This window comes from Petromyzon marinus, chromosome 22 (assembly GCF_048934315.1).
Source record: "Petromyzon marinus isolate PM22_M1 ecotype Great Lakes invasive population chromosome 22, UKy_Petmar_22M1.pri1.0, whole genome shotgun sequence".
Classification (NCBI taxonomy): domain Eukaryota; kingdom Metazoa; phylum Chordata; class Hyperoartia; order Petromyzontiformes; family Petromyzontidae; genus Petromyzon; species Petromyzon marinus.
Genome location: NC_133688.1, coordinates 10,489,963 through 10,509,067, shown reverse-complemented (window position 1 = coordinate 10,509,067; position 19,105 = coordinate 10,489,963). Strand labels below are relative to the sequence as shown.

Here is a 19,105-nt window from a genome sequence, read left to right as displayed (position 1 = left end):
CATACATGCATTGAACGTATCGTCACGTATCATATTCTACTGTACTCACCAAGATTCTGTCGGTCGTCTGCATACTTGAACGATGTTAGGTTGTTGATGGTTACATTAACTTAGTTGTCGGAAGAGGAGGATGGCGATGATAAAGTTACAGTATTGTACCTCGTAACGCTGCTGCGTTTTGCCTGCCGCGCGAAATTAAAAAAATATTTTACAATTTTGTCATATCGCTATCGCCATCGTAAGATCGAAATATCGTAAGTCGGACCATCGTAAGTCGGGACTACCTGTATTGGTGTTCATTTGAGTAAGGGGGGGGAGGGCCTTTAACATCTTAATTTGACTGTACTCAAAAACAAAACCTTATTATTGTTATTCTTAGTTTTTTCGGTAAAGTCACGTTGAAGAGAAACAACAAAATAACAAAATATATATAATCGCCTCTACGGGGAGGGTTTTCACATAACTTATTATTGTTTTCAACTTTTCTTTGAAGATATTCTTTATTCACATTTCCGACGCGTGGTTTAACTTTACAAATGTCAAAGTGTTTTGCTTTTCTTCCGTCAGACAGTTCATGCCCCCAACGCTTTTGTTTGGCTGGCATCAAGCACTGAGGGGCTCATTACCAAGACTGGCTTGCCCTTTGTGCCTTGACATTCCGTTGGACGCATTACGCAACGCCAAAAGCATTGACAATGCGATGTGAATCATTCGCCACGATCTTTCCTCCTCTGCTACGTCACTTGGCCCACCTGTATATAAGCTGGCAGCGGCAGCAGCAACTCAGTGGCTGAAAATCCGCGGTTGAAGAAGCACTGATTTTGTTGTTGTTGTAAAACTAGCAAAAAGTAAAGTTGGCAGCTGAATATAAAACTTTCGCGCCACACATTTTGTTTTTAGACCAGCGATAAAGTTTCATGCTCAGGATGATGTCATGGGGAGTGCTTGTCGGTCTAGTGGTGGTACTTCTGCTGGCAAACAATGCGCATGGTCATCCGAAAGCAAAGCCCTGTGACGCCTCTCCTTTTCGCAAGGTACCGTGAAGCCAACAAACTCCATCTCCATATCCTACTCTGTCCCCCTCGCTTTCCTCTTTTCACATTGCCCTCAGTTCCTATCTCTTTTCTCTACTCCGCTTTTCCCCTTCTCTTTCCCACTACCTCGACCAGCACCACCTCACGTCCGTGATGCCTCCACCACCGCAGCCTGCACCTCGCTCCCCTCCACCCTGATCACCACCTGATCCCCATCCCTTGCCATTTTGTACTGTAGTCAGCAAGCAGAAATATAATAAAAGAGACAGAGCCGATGTACAATGTGATAGGCGTGCGCGTGTGTGTGTAGTCACAGGTGACCGGGCTGAGACGATCAACTCGCTACACCTGAGAATCCGGTTTTAACAACAACGTGGGGGTTTCCGACTCAGAGAATGCCTCCCATGTGGCTCTTGGTTGGGTTACGGATGCATGGTGACCTGTTATCCGCGGATGCGATCGCGAATTACCTTTGCCACACTTGCATGCACTCACCCCACTTCTGACACCGGTTGTAATGGCTCCGGACTCGAACTTTCGAGGTTTATTTTATTTCACGTAACGTAGCTTAGGACCCCGTGGTCATGAGATAACGCCGACGTGGAGATCGTATGACCGAGCAGACCGCGATGACTTGAAGACAGCGATGACGTGAAGACAGGGAAGACAGTGATGACGTGAAGACAACGACGATGGCCCGAGTCCCTCTCCACAGACCCCGAACTTCCCATCTTGACCCTGGCTTTTATCCTCGTGGATTCTCCGGGGGAATTTCCCCAGCTGTCTCTTTTGGACACTCTGGGGAATTTGCCAACCCAGACCCCCTCCAGACTTGCTAACACCCTGTCTTCACCTCGAGACTTTACAACAAGTACTGACACACTCTGTTGAACATGTTTCACTTTGGTTTTCTTTGTGAAACTCGTGCAGTGTAAGCTCGTCGGATGTAACGAAATGAAAGCTTCCGAATGAGAGACCAGCAAGGGAATGCTTGACTTTTTGGCATACAAGCCACGTTACACTGAACTGCTGTACCATATTCATAGTAAATAAACGTGAATATTGGCTAATGACTCAGTAAAAACTGTACAGTGTGCGACTGTGGTCATCCAGAACAGACCGTACAACGTATAACGACGCAATGCCCGATCCACAAATTTGAAGGAGACACCACAGTGATGATACACTCCTGTGCTCCTCACGCGGTTATCTGATTTGACCTGAATGTGAGATTGTTGCTCTGCATCTACATCAGCCATGCGAAAGAAGAAGTTGACGGACTCAGTACTGAGCCTGCTGCTCGTGCAATGCTGTGTATTTAAAGCGTCATCTGCTCAGAGTTGTGTCACCTTGTTGAATGAAGGGATAAACAAAAATACAGCATAAAAAAATGCCACGATTTTTGTAGCGAAACGTTTGCGGGTGTCTCTTATGATATCTGTAAACGTTTAGGGAGTCGTTCTAGATAACCACAACGCCTGTGCCCCTGTCTCTTCTTAAGCCGATGGGTCTCGGAGCAAGTCACCGGTGACCCAGGCTGAGACCTTCAACTCACCACACAGAAATACCCTGGTTTAATCAAGGGCAGCTGAAAGCCTGGATTAATCAGGGGTGATGGATCACGGTATCTGAATTATCATAAGCCCCCTGGGGTACCTGGAACCCTCCTAGGTAGTGCAGTAACTTTAAATACGGTACAACGCTACATTGAGGGGGATAGGTGGCTCGGGAGACGGATGCTCATGTTTGTGGTATCAGAGTGGGAGTCCCACGGTGGCGAGATGTTCACTACCTCGCCTGGTATGCAGGAAGTCGTGGGTTCAATCCCGACCCTGACGCCAGTTGTGTATTTGGAATTTGCGTGTCTCTCTCCCCATGGTAGCATGGATTTTTCTCCGCGTCCTCCATTTTTTCCCTCCACATTTAGAATCAACACTCGTTTAGTTGGAGTATTTGGCTGCTACAGATTTCCACTTGATAAGCCACTTCGTTGAACTATCATTTTGTGGCCAGGTCGCTTTTGAGAAATAGCTACGTAGCTCATTGAGCCTTACCCGGTAAAAATAAGTAAGTTATCGATGCAGCACATGAAAAGTCTTGAATACAAATCCCGGGCTCCCAACAAAAAATAGGCTCTGAGCCACTCTGTCTCAGCCTGGTCACTGATAATAATTAATTGGTCAGAAAAACAAATGATTACAATAGTTCATAATGTTCATCATGTCGTGGTTTAATCAACGTCTTTAACTTAACGATGTGGCTTGGTCGGCCTTAAATTCCCAACTGTGGTCGCGCCTGTCTCTAATCCAGTGACGAGGAGGTTGGTGGATCACGCAGAGATGGGGCCGTGAGTCTCCTGATGATGTTGCGTGCGTTATCCAAATAGAAAGGTGGCTATATGAGGCAGTAGAGCAAGTAGGCTTCTGACATTTTATTTCTGTTGGTTGTCTCTGGGAATTCCAAATGCTGACCACATGTAAACCCATACTAAACAAAGTGTGACAAAACATTCTACACAGGGGTTCCTTTGTATTCGAATCTTTACTCGGTAATGCTTTTTTCTGGGTACATGTATTCCTCTATTATTAGTAGTATATACATTGTTAAGCAGGTGTGAGTTACATTAAATTAATGGTCTCTTTTTTAGAATATACCTTGTATAGGCGCCGCTACTTATGAACGGTTATGAGTTTGGTTCTGAAATCCACACGCCCGCCTCTGTCCACCCAGCAGAATCGGTGTGTGCGCCACAATCAATGGGCAGGTCGTGTGTGATGGCGTAAACTGTGGGTAAGCACACCTCTTCCAACGGTGTGGAAGAATAGTAGTAGACTAAGCACCCCCGAGAACTCCCTGGTTTGCGGGCCCATCTGCCGGCAGCGGCGTGAGCAAGCAATTGGAGGGCTGCGCTTTTACCTTTATTTATGAGTGCATTCATGTTGATGCTGATGAGGCTGATGATGATGATGTAGTTAATGAGGACATGGTGGTTGATGGTGGCGGTCATGGCGACCTGGGACAGAACATGCGTGAGTGTGTCACTGCTCATGTTGGTGATGCAATTGATGCTAATGATGACGACGATGGTCGTGGTGGGAGGGAGCGGTCTTGCACGGTGCTCTACGAACCCAGTGGACCAGAGTTGGATTGCCGCTCGGGCCCAATAACGGTGGCGAATATTTGAGCCGGTCCTGGGCGGGGCGGCCTTCCCCTAGGTCGACGCAGCCTTCAATGAGTACAGCACCTGGTGTGGTTTGTAAACATCAGCATTGCAGTGGGGGGTGGGTGGGCGAAGGTCGGCCGGGCTTGGTGACTACTGGCCACACCACCTCCTCGTGCGCCATAGGTGCTCGTGAAAAACAGCACCTGCCCCAACAGTCTGTTCAAGGCGGGGAGGAATCTTTCTCTTTGTTGGTGGCGGTTGCCCTACGACAGGATGGCCGTGCATGCGGCGGTGCGGAGGCCGTGAGCCTTGAGCTGTACGCGGAGTCGCTGTGCCCCGGGTGCCGCGCGTTCACCACGGGGCAGCTCTACGGCACGTGGCTCCTCCTGGGGGACATCATGAACGTCACCCTGGTGCCGTACGGCAATGCCCAGGTATGAGAGCACACACACACACGCGCGCGCGCACAGACACACGCGCACAGACACGCACGTTATAGCTCTCCGCCTGCCATCCTGTTAACAACACTCAGGCTTTAGATTGATAGATTTTATTTATTTAAGCAGGACGGGGCCGGGTAAGCTGTTGGGCTCTATTTTAATGAGCGTCCTGCAACAGTACTAAGGGGCCGTCAATAATGACATCACGCACCTGGGGGGGGGGGGGGTCAGAAACTTGTGACGATGTATCACAAGGGGGGGGGGGGTTGAGAAATGTGACGTCACATCAAAATGCGCAACTTTTAATAAATATAGACAACACGTTCTACTTAATTAAATAGACTTTTTAATAAATGTTTTCTCCTACGACATCAGAGTGCAGCGCCACATTAAATACGCACTACAATGACAATAGTTTAAAGCGATTTGAAGCATGTTTTATTTTCAAAATGGAAATATGGTTTGTCGGGGGGGGGGGGGCAGAGCTTGTGACGTCATATTTGGGGGGGGGGTCAAAAATCGTCTAAAATCGCGTGACGTTATTTATGGACGGCCCCATATCTCCGTGACAATCATGCCTTTATAGGTGGTGATACAAACAGCAAGTATTGGTTCGTGGCAGTATCGATTCAGGTTTTGCTTCGTCATTGATAGAGTAAATGACTGAAAAAAACTCAACACATTCGTCAATAACACCGTGGCTTCAAAAGTACAATTTAAAAGTATATAATAGGTGACGTTTTGGGCAATGGCCCTCATTCAGAGCACATAATTTTGTGATATGCTATGAAGAAGAGCCATTGCCTCACACAAAGCCTATTATGTATATTTTGTATTGATGGTGGCGAGATGTTAACTTCCTCGCCTGATATGGAGGAGGTCGTGGGTTCGATCAAGACCCCGACGCCTGCTGTATATTTGGAGTTTGCATGTCTCTTTCCACGTAGTCGCGTGGATTTTTCTCCGGGTCCTCCGATGTTTTTCCCTTCACATTTATAATCAACGTGCATTTCGAGAAGTTAGCTCCTATACATTGCAGTTTAACACGTAGGCTTTTGCGACAAATATTATTCATAATAAAGGTTTTTGGGTTAGATCGCGTTATTTATAAATGTGTCGTAACCCTCCACCACCCGACACGGCCAAACAGTAAAAAAATGTGTCTCGTTGACAAAAGACAAAATAGTTCACTACTTTAGCCCACCGGTGTGTTGAAGAGTGAATCCACAACATTTAAATTTTTTGAGTACGACGTTTCGCTGGTAATTACATGCAGCATCATCGGGCAATTCGCCAGAATAGTGAAGCCCTCACTTGCTCCCGGTCTTAAATAGAGCAGCAGGGTGACGTCATCATTGAACTCATTCAGATGCAGTGATTTGAGGCGGAGGGGGCGTATTGTAATTATATAATAGATTGGTAATCAGTCAATTGTTATTTCTACATGATGCGCCACTTCGTTGAGCTCATGGCCAGGTTGCTTCTGCAAAATAGCTACACAGCTCAGTGGGCCTTACCTGGTAAAATAAAAAAAAAATAGTTTATAGTTTCATAGTTGAGTTATTTTGTTATTCATGCTTGCACACCACTGCCAATGGAGCAGCAGCCGCAGCATCATCGCCAACATAATGCATGGCCGTAGGTGTTCCCGGTTGTGCCGTTTAGCTCTCTGAGAGTCATGCAAATATCTTGGTCTGATTGCACCTATGTGCACAAGTGCCCACTAAAAACGTGCATATACAGTGAGGGAAAAAAGTATTTGATCCCCTGCTGATTTTGTACGTTTGCCCACTGACAAAGAAATGATCAGTCTATAATTTTAATGGTAGGTTTATTTGAACAGTGAGAGATAGAATAACAACAACAAAATCCAGAAAAACCCATGTCAGAAATGTTATAAATTGATTTGCATTTTAATGAAGGAAATAAGTATTTGACCCCTCTGCAAAACATGACTTAGTACTTGGTGGCAAAACCCTTGTTGGCAATATCAGAGGTCAGACATTTCTTGTAGTTGGCCACCAGGTTTGCACACATCTCAGGAGGGATTTTGTCCCACTCCTCTTTGCAGATCATCTCCAAGTCATTAAGGTTTTGAGGCTGACGTTTGGCAACTCGAACCTTCAGCTCCCTCCACAGATTTTATATGGGATTAAGGTCTGGGGACTGGCTAGGCCACTCCAGGACCTTAATGTGCTTCTTCTTGGGCCACTCCTTTGTTGCCTTGGCCGTGTGTTTTGAGTCATTGTCATGCTGGAATACCCATCCACGACCCATTTTCAATGCCCTGGCTGAGGGAAGGAGGTTCTCACCCAAGATTTGACGGTACATGGCCCTGTCCATCGTCCCTTTGATGCGGTGAAGTTGTCCTGTCCCCTTATCAGAAAAACACCCCCAAAGCATAATGTTTCCACCTCCGTGTTTGATGGTGGGGATGGTGTTCTTGGGGTCATAGGCAGGATTCCTCCTCCTCCAAACACGGCGAGTTGAGTTTATGCCAAAGAGCTCCATTTTGGTCTCATCTCACCACAATACTTTCACCCAGTTGTCCTCTGAATCATTCAGATGTTCATTGGCAAACTTCAGACGGGCATGTATATGTGCTTTCTTGAGCAGGGGGACCTTGCGGGCGCTGCAGGATTTCAGCCCTTCACGGCGTAGTGTGTTACCAATTGTTTTCTTGGTGACTATGGTCCCAGCTGCCTTTAGATCATTGACAAGATCCTCCCGTTTAGTTCTGGGCTGATTCCTCACCGTTCTCATGATCATTGCAACTCCTCGAGGTGAGATCTTGCATAGAGCCCCAGGCCGAGGGAGATTGACAGTTCTTTTCTGTTTCTTCCATTTGCGAATAATCGCACCAACTGTTGTCACCTTCTCACCAAGCTGCTTAGGAATGGTCTTGTAGCCCATTCCAGCCTTTTGTAGGTTTACAATCTTGTCCCTGACATCCTTGGAGAGCTCCTTGGTCTTGGCCATGGTGGAGAGTTTGGAATCTGATTGATTGATTGCTGCTGTGGACAAGTGTCTTTTATACAGGTAACAAGCTGAGATCAAGAGATTAGGAGCAAATCAAGAAAAACGCATGTCAAAAATGTTATAAATTGATTTGCATTTTAATGAGGGAAATAAGTATTTGACCCCCTCTCAATCAGAAAGATTTCTGGCTCCCAGGTGTCTTTTATACAGGTTGAGAGGGGGTCAAATACTTATTTCCCTCATTAAAATGCAAATCAATTTATAACATTTTTGACATGCGTTTTTCTTGATTTTTTTTGTTGTTATTCTGTCTCTCACTGTTCAAATAAACCTACCATTAAAATTATAGACTGATCATTTCTTTGTCAGTGGGCAAACGTACAAAATCAGCAGGGGATCAAATACTTTTTTCCCTCACTGTATGGTGCAGACACTCATCGATAAATATATAGATACACATTTGTGCGTATGCTTCTGTGTGTGTGTGCACATACCTCTGGCCAGGCGGTACTGTGGCAAAGCGCTCGACTCACAATCATAAGAAAGTGAGTTCAAGTCCCACCGTCCCTTTGGGAAATCAATCGTGGTTGTCCAACGGATAAACCATTCCCTGCCATATGAATGAGGAATCCACATCACTAGCTCACCAAATCATGAGCAAAGTCCCCGCTGCTAATTTTGAGCAGGGAGACACGTTTAGTTGATTTATAATAATGACGTCTACATTGTAATAATAGGGTTTTTCCCTTTTTTCCGGCAACATAACTGAAACCTTTTTACAAGGATTCATGTCTGCATTAACCACAATACCTGCAGTCAAATGCAAACAAAAAACATGCTATGATAATATATGCATTGTCGAGGCTCAAAAGAAAGCCGTCACTTGGTGTGGACCAATCAGTTGCAAGGACAATGCATGTATTATCATAGTATGTTTTTTGTTTGCATTTTGACTGCAGGTTAATGCAGACATGAATCCTTGTAAAAAGGTTTCAGTTTTGTTGCCAGAAAAAAGGGGAAAAACCCTATTATTACATGTTGGTACTGGCAAAGGAGGTCTAATGATGACGTCTACCTTGTGGGAAGTTAATAGTGAGTTCGTTTGATAAACTCCTGCTATAGGAATGTGGAATGTCCACCACTGGCACAGTTCCATGCCTGGAGATGAGCATCGCCCATTGTTTATTTGGGTATGGAGACACTTGACTTTTAATGTTTTTTTTACGTGCGAGAGAGATCCCAGTGACGCCTGCATTTAAAAGGGGACTTGGGGGTAACGACGAACTCGGCCATAGGGTTCGGTAGCTCGTGCACATTTGTCTTCATTGTTTGCAGGAGAAACACGACGGGGATAAGTGGGTGTTCACGTGTCAGCACGGCCCCAACGAATGCCTTGGGAATCTGCTGCAGGTGAGTGCGTGCATGAATACACACCTGATTAATTTGTTAATTATTTTATTCACGCGTTGAGTCATTATTTAATTTATTAGTTCCCACTATCCAGAGAAGTTACATTTAAAATCACCAACCCACACACGTTAATTAATTGGAGGTATTTCTCATTATATATCATACAACCACATCGTCATCACCACGACATACAACAGCAACAAGATTATCTTCCCTTCTACATGTGAAAGCAAAACGATTTCATTCAATCGGCGGCCGATTGCTCGCCAAAGGTATCCCGGCGTGGTCAGCAATGGTACAAACGGCCCTTCTTCCTAAGGCCAAAGAAATCTGAATGTCCGCCCGTCGCTTCAAATAACGCGGCTAAACACCGAGAGCATCTCTGGCGCTAAATGACATTGAATCGCCAAGTTCCACGGGTTTAAAGACACCCCGACGTCCTGGCGCTGGAAGAAACCCATCCGGATCAAGAACGGCCTCGCTCGAACAGAAACGGGTTAGACCCTCGTGACCGGAAGTCCCTGTCGCACCATACATAAAGACCGACCTGCAGGACTTGGTACGAGGTCGTGCCCAACAACTCACCCCGCTGCATAGCCATGAAGGCCCGTGTGTAGAATGGCAGTGCCCACCGCTACCACCACCAAACAAATCCACGATGGTGATACTAACAGCCACCACACCCTGTGGGACTACAATGGCAATGATCGAGCAGACTTCATGTGCAGTGGCAGAAGACCGGCAACTGGCTCTTATGACGCAAAAGACCGCGGAATTTTCAAGTCGTGCAAATTGTGCGCTTGGGTTGCATCGCTGGAACACGGACGGGTTAACAATAATAATAATAATATATTCCTTGTATGGTTATCACAAGAAACTCGGTGAAATATTTGATGTTGGTTTGGTATCCTCAAAACAATGGCATGTTCCAAAAAAAACACGCAAGGTGGTTTCACAAAATTAGTCTGAGCCACAAGACTACTAAGGGTTGGTTTTCAGAGAAGTCACGCGGAAATGAAAGAGGGTGAATTAAAAAAAAAATCTATAGGAATCTGCCATGGCATGAGGGCAGTATATCTACTCGCAAATGCTGACTTTGAGCTAAATAAGTGGGGCTACACTACACGCTTAATCACTTATTTCGCGATCAAATTTGAACGATTTGGATTGTAAACTCTGCACTTTGATGGCACATGGTGCACGTACATAAATCAAGTGGTAAATCAATGAAGAATGTCCATCTATACTTGGAATACAAATGTGGGGGTTATAATATCTGTCTCATAGCACTGAGCCGGGACGTTTAGTGATCCTGGGTTCATATTTGGACAGTCATTGAACATTGAATCAGGATGTTAAATTATATCGTTTTATCGTCTCTGTCAAATGTGACGCGTATCATCCAGGGTGTGAAAAAGTTGTATTATATAACTTTTATGCATGCAAATTACATTTCCATAGCATGACGAAGCACAGTCTGGTGCTACGCTGGGCAGTTCTATTGAAGCGACTCCAGAAGTATTTTTGTAGCACACAGTACTATCTTTCTGAGTTGTGGTCAGATGCTGTGCCGTCCAAATCTGAGACATAAACAAAATTGGAAATTAACTAAAAAATAATATATCTAGAAAAGAGAAACACACTTCAGTGTTTAATGGGGCGGGGGGGGGGGGGGCTCGATCCCTTTGTGCATCCCAATATTCTGAGATCCTGTTATTATGTAACGTGTGGTGCACCGTGCAGGCTTGCCTGATCCACTACTTGCCGAACAATGCCGATCATGTGCCCATCATCTACTGCATGGAGGCGGCAGAAAACCCCGTCTCAGCTGCATCCCAGGTGAGACACTAGAAAACCTGATGCACTCCGCTCTCAGCCGAGCCACGGTGGTGACCGCTCGTAATGGAGACACAAGGAAATGCGAAACCCTCTTGGTAGAATCCAAATAATAGCTTTTTAACCTCACTAATGATACAGCCCTGTCACTCTCCATTGCCTCACTGTATCTCACAGTTGCTCTGTTACTTCCCTTTGACTGTTGTACAAGTCGTCATTTGGTGATTGCCCTTTGTACCCATCTGTCAACCTGCTAATGCTACTTAATCTTTCACCCACCATTCAACTTGCGTCTCCTTGCAGATGACTTGCTGCACAGAAGTTTTAACTCTGGACCCCATTGCTCTCTTCTGTCTTCACACTTGATTGAAACGGTCTTTTAAGTGTTACTGTCAATTTGTTACATTCATATCTGATGTTGATATCAGGTTCACATTTGGCCTTCACCACTTGTCATCAACTTTCAAATACTGTATATACACATAATTGTACTTTTCGGCGTGATATGTCGGGCTCGCGTCTTGTTGCATTAAAAAAAAAACATCTGTAGATTCATTACTTTTTTCACATTTGTAAAAGCCATCTCCGTGTGTGTCTCTCTCTTAGTGTGCGGCCTTGTTGGCACCAACGCTGAACTGGCAACAGGTTGAGACGTGTGCCAATGGCACTCTGGGCAACCAGCTGATGCACAGCAACGCCCAGCTCACAGACGCCCTCAACCCTCCGCACAAATACGTCCCTTGGATCGTCTTCAATGGGGTGAGTGCTTGTTGCATACTTGCCACCATCATCATAATTGCCATCAACGCCATAATCATCAGGTTCCTTTGAACTTATATCCAAATCACATTCAATTAGTACCGTCGTGAGACAAATAAATTAACGGTTGGGTTTCACATGTTTCAGAAGTGCAACATCACACATGCCAGTGGATAGCGTTCCGGAAGGCGATGTCAATAACTGCTTATGATGTCACTTTAAGAGGCCTCTCAACCCACGGGGCAATGGACGCTTACAGGGTAACCTCCTGACAATAGCGTTCACTGCATGACAGTCCAACTGAAATTTGTCGTTTTCAGACCATAAATGAGAAATGATCATAACGACTCGCAAACTTTGTACCCGTGGCGTGCCACGGGTCGGGGGAGTGTGGAGTCAAGGATACAATGAATGGGGGAAAAGGAAATGTAATGGGACAGACAAGAGAGGAGAAGAGTTGCAATGTGAAATAAGAGGGAAAGGATGGAACAGGAATGGAGAAACGGGTCAGGAAAGGGAGAGGCTGCGTCAGGGCCTCAACTTTACTGCACAGAGGAGCGGCATCTGTTTTCAGAGGGGGCGGAGGGGAGAGTGGAGGGATTTGGAGTGGGGGTGGCCACACAGTGAGCACATGATTTACAGGAAGCTTGAGCTGATTTATATAAATATTTATGAAATAGTTGAAATTATGTGTATTGCTGTTGTCACTAATGACTGGGACAGAGACCATCAACTCGCTACACTTGAGAATGAATACGCAGGTTTAATCACAGGTGGCTAAACCGATATTTAAACTCAGGAACTCATCCACACTGACTCAGTGCTCAAACATGGGCTATTATGAGCCATTCAACCATCGGGCCAACTCCACCATCATTACTAGTTGCTACACATGGCAACAGTTGTAGGTTGGTCCGGCTGCAAGTGGCACGTAATGCCAATGACGCATGCTGGAAACAAATGTACAGAAACGTATTTCCTCAAGCTGCAAAGTTACGTGATCGATGACTCATGCTCACATAGTCTCTTCTGATTGACCAAAGGAAAATGTTTCTTTATCATCTTTCTGAAAGTAAAAGCCAGAACCACTCGGGGAAACATGTTTCCCTGTTTCTTGAATCATGTTGTCTTGAAACTTTTTTTCTTCGTAGTAGCTGGGCTTTAAGGATATCAGAAACAATCGTAGACATAAGCAAGTGAGTTCATGACGAAAGCAGGACCGTTGGCAGAAGTTTTTTTTTTCTGCCAGGCTTGCATTGACATCCGTTTACAAAGACGGTCACTGCATGACATGCTTTCGGATGCGCTTCTGCGGCCATCTGGAATGTTCTTCCTTCCGATGTTAGGAAACCACTGGAGCTTATGCGCTTTTGAATCTAAGATTGAAAATTCAGTTGTTTAAAATATTTTTTCGTGCTTAGTTTGTTGTCTTTTCCCCGCACTTCCCATTAGCACAGTTGGCTACGTACGGTGTGAAAGAAGTTCAACATACAACATTTCATCAAACCGCGAGTTCTGATTGGGTGAAAGATCAGCAATCGTGTATTATTGTACACAGTAATATCCCTCTTATTTTGGGTAGGAAAGGCTCTGTTAATAGGCCGTTTTGAACAGCTTCTGTAAAAATTGGTTACTTGCTAAGATGGCATTTCTTAAAACTGGGGCTGTTTTAATACTTAGCCATTTAGAGTTGGCCGAGTGGGTCAGGGGTCTCATAATCGCCGTATTAGAGCACGGAGCCAGCAATGTTGAGATCCTGAGCTTGAAGCTTAGCAGTCACTCATGGATAAATTAGGTTCTCAAGTGTTGAATGCTTTTTATGGTCTTAACCCAGACATGAAGGAATACACAAACTATCTTAAATATAAACAGATCTTTTCACTGAACTTGATTTTGTATTATAATCACATGAAAATAGTCAAAAGGGATCCTTGATGAATTAGCAAAGCGGTGGTGCTCAGTTCTGTTGATAACCATAAGCTGGTGGTGGAAATTCCACATTCTCGTGGTGGGGGACAGTCTATCCATGACAATTGAATAAAACGGAGGGCAAACATCGTGGCTAGATCATTGACATACATTAAACAGACATAAGATACTACATTTGTAGTGGTGTACAAGGAGACACACACTCTGGAGTTGGAGGCAACACGTTTATTAACAACTTTCCCTCTCCAGGTAACTCTAACGTATACTGGTTCTATAGTTAGGTGTAGCTACACTGTTAACTATGTGAATAGCGAGTTAACTACACGAACGGGTCAGTCAGCCTAATACGCTGCCTGACCCACAATGCCGAGCGAAGACCGAAGTGCCGGAGACGACGAGACGCGGGGCCCCAGGATGATTCCACAGACGAGCCCCAAACCCTGGCCGGGGCTTCGCCTTTATCCCCCCGGCCACAGCCTCGCCCCACCCTCGGCCATGCCCCCTTCTGCATCATGTCGGGAGCCCTCGGCTCCCCATCACGTGTCCCTCAAGCCTCCTAGGGAGGTTTCAGGCGCCCAGCAGCACTCCTGTGATAGTGGCCGGTGCTAACGCTATAGTGACAGTATTAACGTCACTACACATTTAACAGAGTCAAACAAGTAATTCTATGACAGTATCGAACTTTGGGTTACTTCCGTGGCAAAGGTGGAAGGTGCATAATTATTGGGTTGACTTGAAAAGTGTAACTGCAGATTTTAAAATACGTACTTAAGGCTGTTCCTTCAACTCAATGTTAAAGTGTCTTCCTGCGTCACTGAGCTTTGAGGTGAAACGCTCATTTCGGTCGGCAGTCCCTAACCAGTTTCTTCATCTCTCCATCCAACGACGGTTGATCTTGACGAGAGCTGAAATAAACAGCGCGTACATTCTATCATGTAGGCTCATCATCATCATCATCAAACTCCATGGGCAGGAATCCCGCAGGTGTCCACTGCAATTTGTGTCACTTGTTTCCACGTCCCTCTATCCTGTGCCAACACGCTGAGGCTAGGCCACATCTCTCTGGCACCAATCTCTGATGTCGTCCGGCCATTCTCTTCAGGGTCTTCCACTTTTTCTACTTCCCTCCATTATTCCCATCATTACAGTTTGTATTTTCCTGTTGTTCTCCATCCTACATGTGTGTGGCCCAAACTAGCTCGGTTTCCTTCTTAGTGCCACTTGCATCAAGTCCTCTGTTACGTTCAGCCTTTCTTTTACTCCTACGTGTGTCACTGTTTGTGCCCAACTAAGATGCATTATCCTCCTAAAGCGGTACATTTCAAATGCCAGTATTTTGTCCCTGTCACAGGATTTTAAAGTGTCCAAGTTTCGCAGGCATACAAAGATGTGCTGAAACCGCATGTTTTTAAGATTCTCAGCTTGGTTTTGTAGCTAATTTGCTTGCTTCTGTGTATGTTGTTAAATGCTGCTATGGCTCATTTTGCCTTTGCGATCCTTGCTCTTATGTATTTCGTACAGTCATTGTCCCAGGTAAATATGCTTCCCAAGTAGACACATTTTTGTATATTCTCTATCTTTTGGTTTCCTATCATAATTTCATTCTGAATGTTGGCTTCCAAACACCATGGTGTTTGTCTTTTCCACATTGATCCTCAGTCCTGCATTTATTGCTGAATTATTCAGTGTATGAACACTTTCTTGCAACACTTTGCATTTTTCCTCTATCAAGTCGCAATAGTCTGTAAATCTTAAATTATTTATACTGTATGTTCACCATGTACCATTGTCTTGGATGCAATCAATCACCCTTTACAAAGGTGTTCAGTGATATTCGATCTCCTTGTCTTGTTCCTATGATCGTTGTGAACCATTCTCCTATGCAGGCTCACACGGAAGAAATCCAGAACAAGGCAATGGAGGCACTCCTTCCGATGGTTTGCAGTGCATACAAGGTAAGAACACTCTACATTCCAGAAAGCAAACGCTACAAAACACGTGTAGGTAACTGTTGGGTACCCCTTTATTTTTCCCGGCCCTCACTTCCCCAACGTCTCCATCAATCGTTGACCCCTTTGAAAATCCCGGGCCCACCTCTGCTTCAAACAGATGACCAATCAGATGGCTGTTTCAGCCATTATGGCCATTCGATTTGATTGGCTTCTCCACTCAACCAATCAGAGCGAGCCTCGCCCCGCTTACCAAGCCACAACACCAGCTGTGGCTCGTTATGCCGCGAATGATTGTGTGAAGTTCTTCATTAATTAGGGCTCACTTCTCAGCATCCCTACACGCGTGTCAAACAAGACAGTACTGGGGGTGGGAGGCATTCGTGTCCAATGATTGTCCTGAGCCAAACATGGAAAAATACACATGCCCATGGCCGTGGTCACTATCTCGATAACCACAGATGTACATTTGATTTGCCAACTCGGGGATATTAGGTTTAGTCGATTCCAGACTGGAATTGGAACATGAGCCTTCGGTTATGAGTCGATGGCTGTGCCACCTGCCATTATAGCTGGGGTATGTGACTACAAATGGCCCGGAATGCACTCTGTATTGTCAAATATCAGAAGCTAAGCAGACATTATCCTGCATAGTGCTTGTATGGGTAATCACAATGGCACACAGAGGTTGACATAGGGTCTGCTTAGCCACGTCGTGGGCAGGAGACCGCAGGGCCTTGAAGTCCATCGTCGGTACTGTACTTCCATGTTCCCATATCTATGATCCTCACCTTCAGCCCACACTAATCAGCAGGTAAAGTATGGATGGACCAAAACACCCCAACAACGCGCATGGCATAGAGAGGTCTTCATCCAACAGTTGATTACAAAACGGCTGTACATGTATATGTACTCATTACTACTCAAATGCGCAAGCCCAGCAGTTGTGTAGTTTAGTCCCATCAAAGGTTATGAGCAGAATAAAGACCTGTGATATCAATTTCTGGTTAGTCTAAAATGTCACACGTGCCTGATGAATTGGATTACACATATCTGCCTGCTGACAGCTAAAACCCAGTGAGGAACGTGCAAAGTTAAGCAACTCAGCAATGGACACCAGATGTATACCTTTGTCCCACGAATTGAGTTGCCTTAGTTTGGCTGTTTGAGTCCAGGGCGTTTTCACTGAACCATAAGGTTCCAAATGGCCTCAGTTTGGCCCAAACAGCTCACGTTAATCCATGACTCTTAAGCAAAGCTGGGTTATCTTATTATTTACCTTATTCATTACTCGACCATTTATTAGTTCAATTGCGCGACTAATCAAATAAGATTTTTTTTTGAAATAGTAGGAAAAAATGATCATGTCTGTTAATAATTATTGTAATTTATATAGCGCCCTTAAGTAATCGTTGTCAAGGTGAAAAAGAAGTGAATAATTAACCACCATAACGTAGTCGATTATAATTTAAATATAGTCGGTTACAGTACAATGCCTCTTTTCCGTAAACCTGTGACTCCTATTATCCGCGGCAGCTATAGGGTCCACAAAAACGCCTATTATCTGCGGTCCTATTTATTCCTATTACTCCTAACATGTGGATAACAATGGTGTAAAAGGTAAGAACATATCTTCGTTAAAATGTTTTATATCAGGCAAAAAATAAATATGTTGATGACCATGAGGCTCAAGCATTAGAGCTGGGACAATTATCTTATTATAATATCACGGATCCCATTATCTGTGGGGTTATCCGTGATCTTACTCACCTTATATAAACACAATAACATTTCAAACAGATCTCTTAAACCCCGAGCCTTCGGTAACAAAAAAAATGTATTCCTTTCAAAAGTAACCCTCTCAACAAAGCATGTTCATGTACATGCACAGGTGTGGTTATATAGGTACATGCTGGAGGAAGCAGTTCGAACCTAAGGAAGCACTGTACACAGGAGGCTGCCACGTTGTACATTTGTGCAGTCATAGCTTTTGTTCTCTGGACCTCTTTAAGTGCTGCTCTAACAAAGAAAAAGAAAATGCCCTTAACGGATAAATGTCAAGAAAAGTTCGCTGTGCCGCCACTCACGCACGTGACAAGCTCCGGGCAGTGGCGGCGAGACGGTCTCGCGTTCAGGGAGGACAAACACAGGGAGGCTGGGGGTGGTTTATTTTAGGTAACGATGACCACGTCCGAGCACTTAGGACACCCCATTGAGGCACCTGAACATGAATGCAGACAGCCACCTGTGCTTACACCCATTTCGCAACAAGTGCAATGAGTTAATGGTCACCAACAGCTCCGCAGAAATGTCGTGCAGACTCAGACAGGGGTACAAGTCTCTTTATACCACGACACCACATTGTGGCTTGTATTATCTCATAAGTTCAAGTGTCGCCACGCCCACGATAGCATTGGTAGTAGAGCTGAGGCAGCAGATGAATTCTGACATTACAGGAACCAACATCTCCATCGAATAACAGAATTGGTTTGGCATGGAGTTAGAAAATCATTATTCTATCTTACTAATATGCCAGATGTTATGAGTACCTGCTCATTGATCATTTGAGTAAAGACACACTTGCTATTATGTTTCACTTTTACTCACAAGGATATTTTGTTTGTCTTTAGAAAATTCACGTTTCCAATGTACTCCGTCCAGCACTCACAAATCCTGTTTGTTTCACTAATGTGGCTGGGAACTGTTTGATTTTGGAGAGGGCTCTCAAAAATAAACGATGTCAACAATGCACCAACTACACAACTTTGTCCCTCGCAGGGCGAACTGCCAGCAGCCTGCGGAAAATAAGGACCTACGTTTCAACACAGGCCTTGGACATTCACCCACCATGGACCATTTATCACCCAAACTTACCCTTCACTCAAAATGCACATGAACCACTTGAACGCGATAAAACAAAATGGTTTACTATTAAATTGATTTTGTGGGGGGGTAGTTATGTGGGGGTGGGGTGGACAGTGGGTTAAGGACAGTGAGTGAATATAAATACATCATGTACAGATACCTAAATGCACTTTTGGTATTGTGTCATATTGAGAATGTTGTATTGTGTTATTTCTGCTATGATTGCTAAGAATTAATGTTATGTTTAAAGTTACAGGAAACTGGGCTTTAGAGCAGTTGCTACTTACAGCCAGAGTCACGTTATATGTTGGTAAAGCTTTAATTGTTGTCATTGTTTGGAAATTACATGACACCTTTTTTGCAAAGTAGGTATAATTGATCTTACGACATGTTGTAAGAATTGGCCGTGCTTTGCTCGTTTAATTGATTTAAACATTTTCGTGCACAACTATAGTTACATGGGTGTCCTTTCTTCAAAAAGGCACCTGAATAATTGCTCACCTTTTAAATAAAGATGACCGGAGTTGAATGACTTGAGACGTATGTGTGTATATTTTGATTCATGATTCATTTTACAAGTGAATGCAGTGACATGCATGCCAGGAATGTGCCACTGACTCTCGTGACTACGTTTTAGGAGTATCTTCCTTGGAATTAAACATTTAATGATGATGCTGCGTTGGCAATGGTTCACAAACACAATTAGCAATACACTCACACACTGCCTGAAAAGAAAATGTA

General features: G+C 44.6%; 1 protein-coding gene and 1 long non-coding RNA gene across 2 annotated transcripts in view; both read left to right on the top strand.

The window, feature by feature from the left end:
* Window positions 1-19,105, top strand: part of LOC142925634 (uncharacterized) — a 63,792-nt gene that overhangs the window by 20,397 nt on the left and 24,290 nt on the right. The window lies entirely within an intron of this gene.
* On the top strand, window positions 782-18,896 carry LOC116945020 (gamma-interferon-inducible lysosomal thiol reductase-like). Its single transcript, XM_032959075.2, has 7 exons — window positions 782-1,034; window positions 4,470-4,631; window positions 8,952-9,026; window positions 10,770-10,865; window positions 11,469-11,621; window positions 15,437-15,505; window positions 18,278-18,896. The coding sequence occupies exons 1-7, from the start codon at window positions 918-920 to the stop codon at window positions 18,305-18,307; spliced, it is 702 nt and encodes a 233-aa protein (XP_032814966.1). The 5' UTR covers window positions 782-917; the 3' UTR covers window positions 18,308-18,896.

Coding starts and splice junctions, on each gene's coding strand:
- LOC116945020 (XM_032959075.2), top strand. CDS start 918: ATGCTCAGGATGATGTCATGGGGAGTGCTTGTCGGTCTAGTGGTGGTA. Junction 10,866..11,468: donor CCGTCTCAGCTGCATCCCAG/GTGAGACACTAG, acceptor TCTCTCTCTTAG/TGTGCGGCCTTGTTGGCACC. Junction 11,622..15,436: donor CTTGGATCGTCTTCAATGGG/GTGAGTGCTTGT, acceptor TCTCCTATGCAG/GCTCACACGGAAGAAATCCA.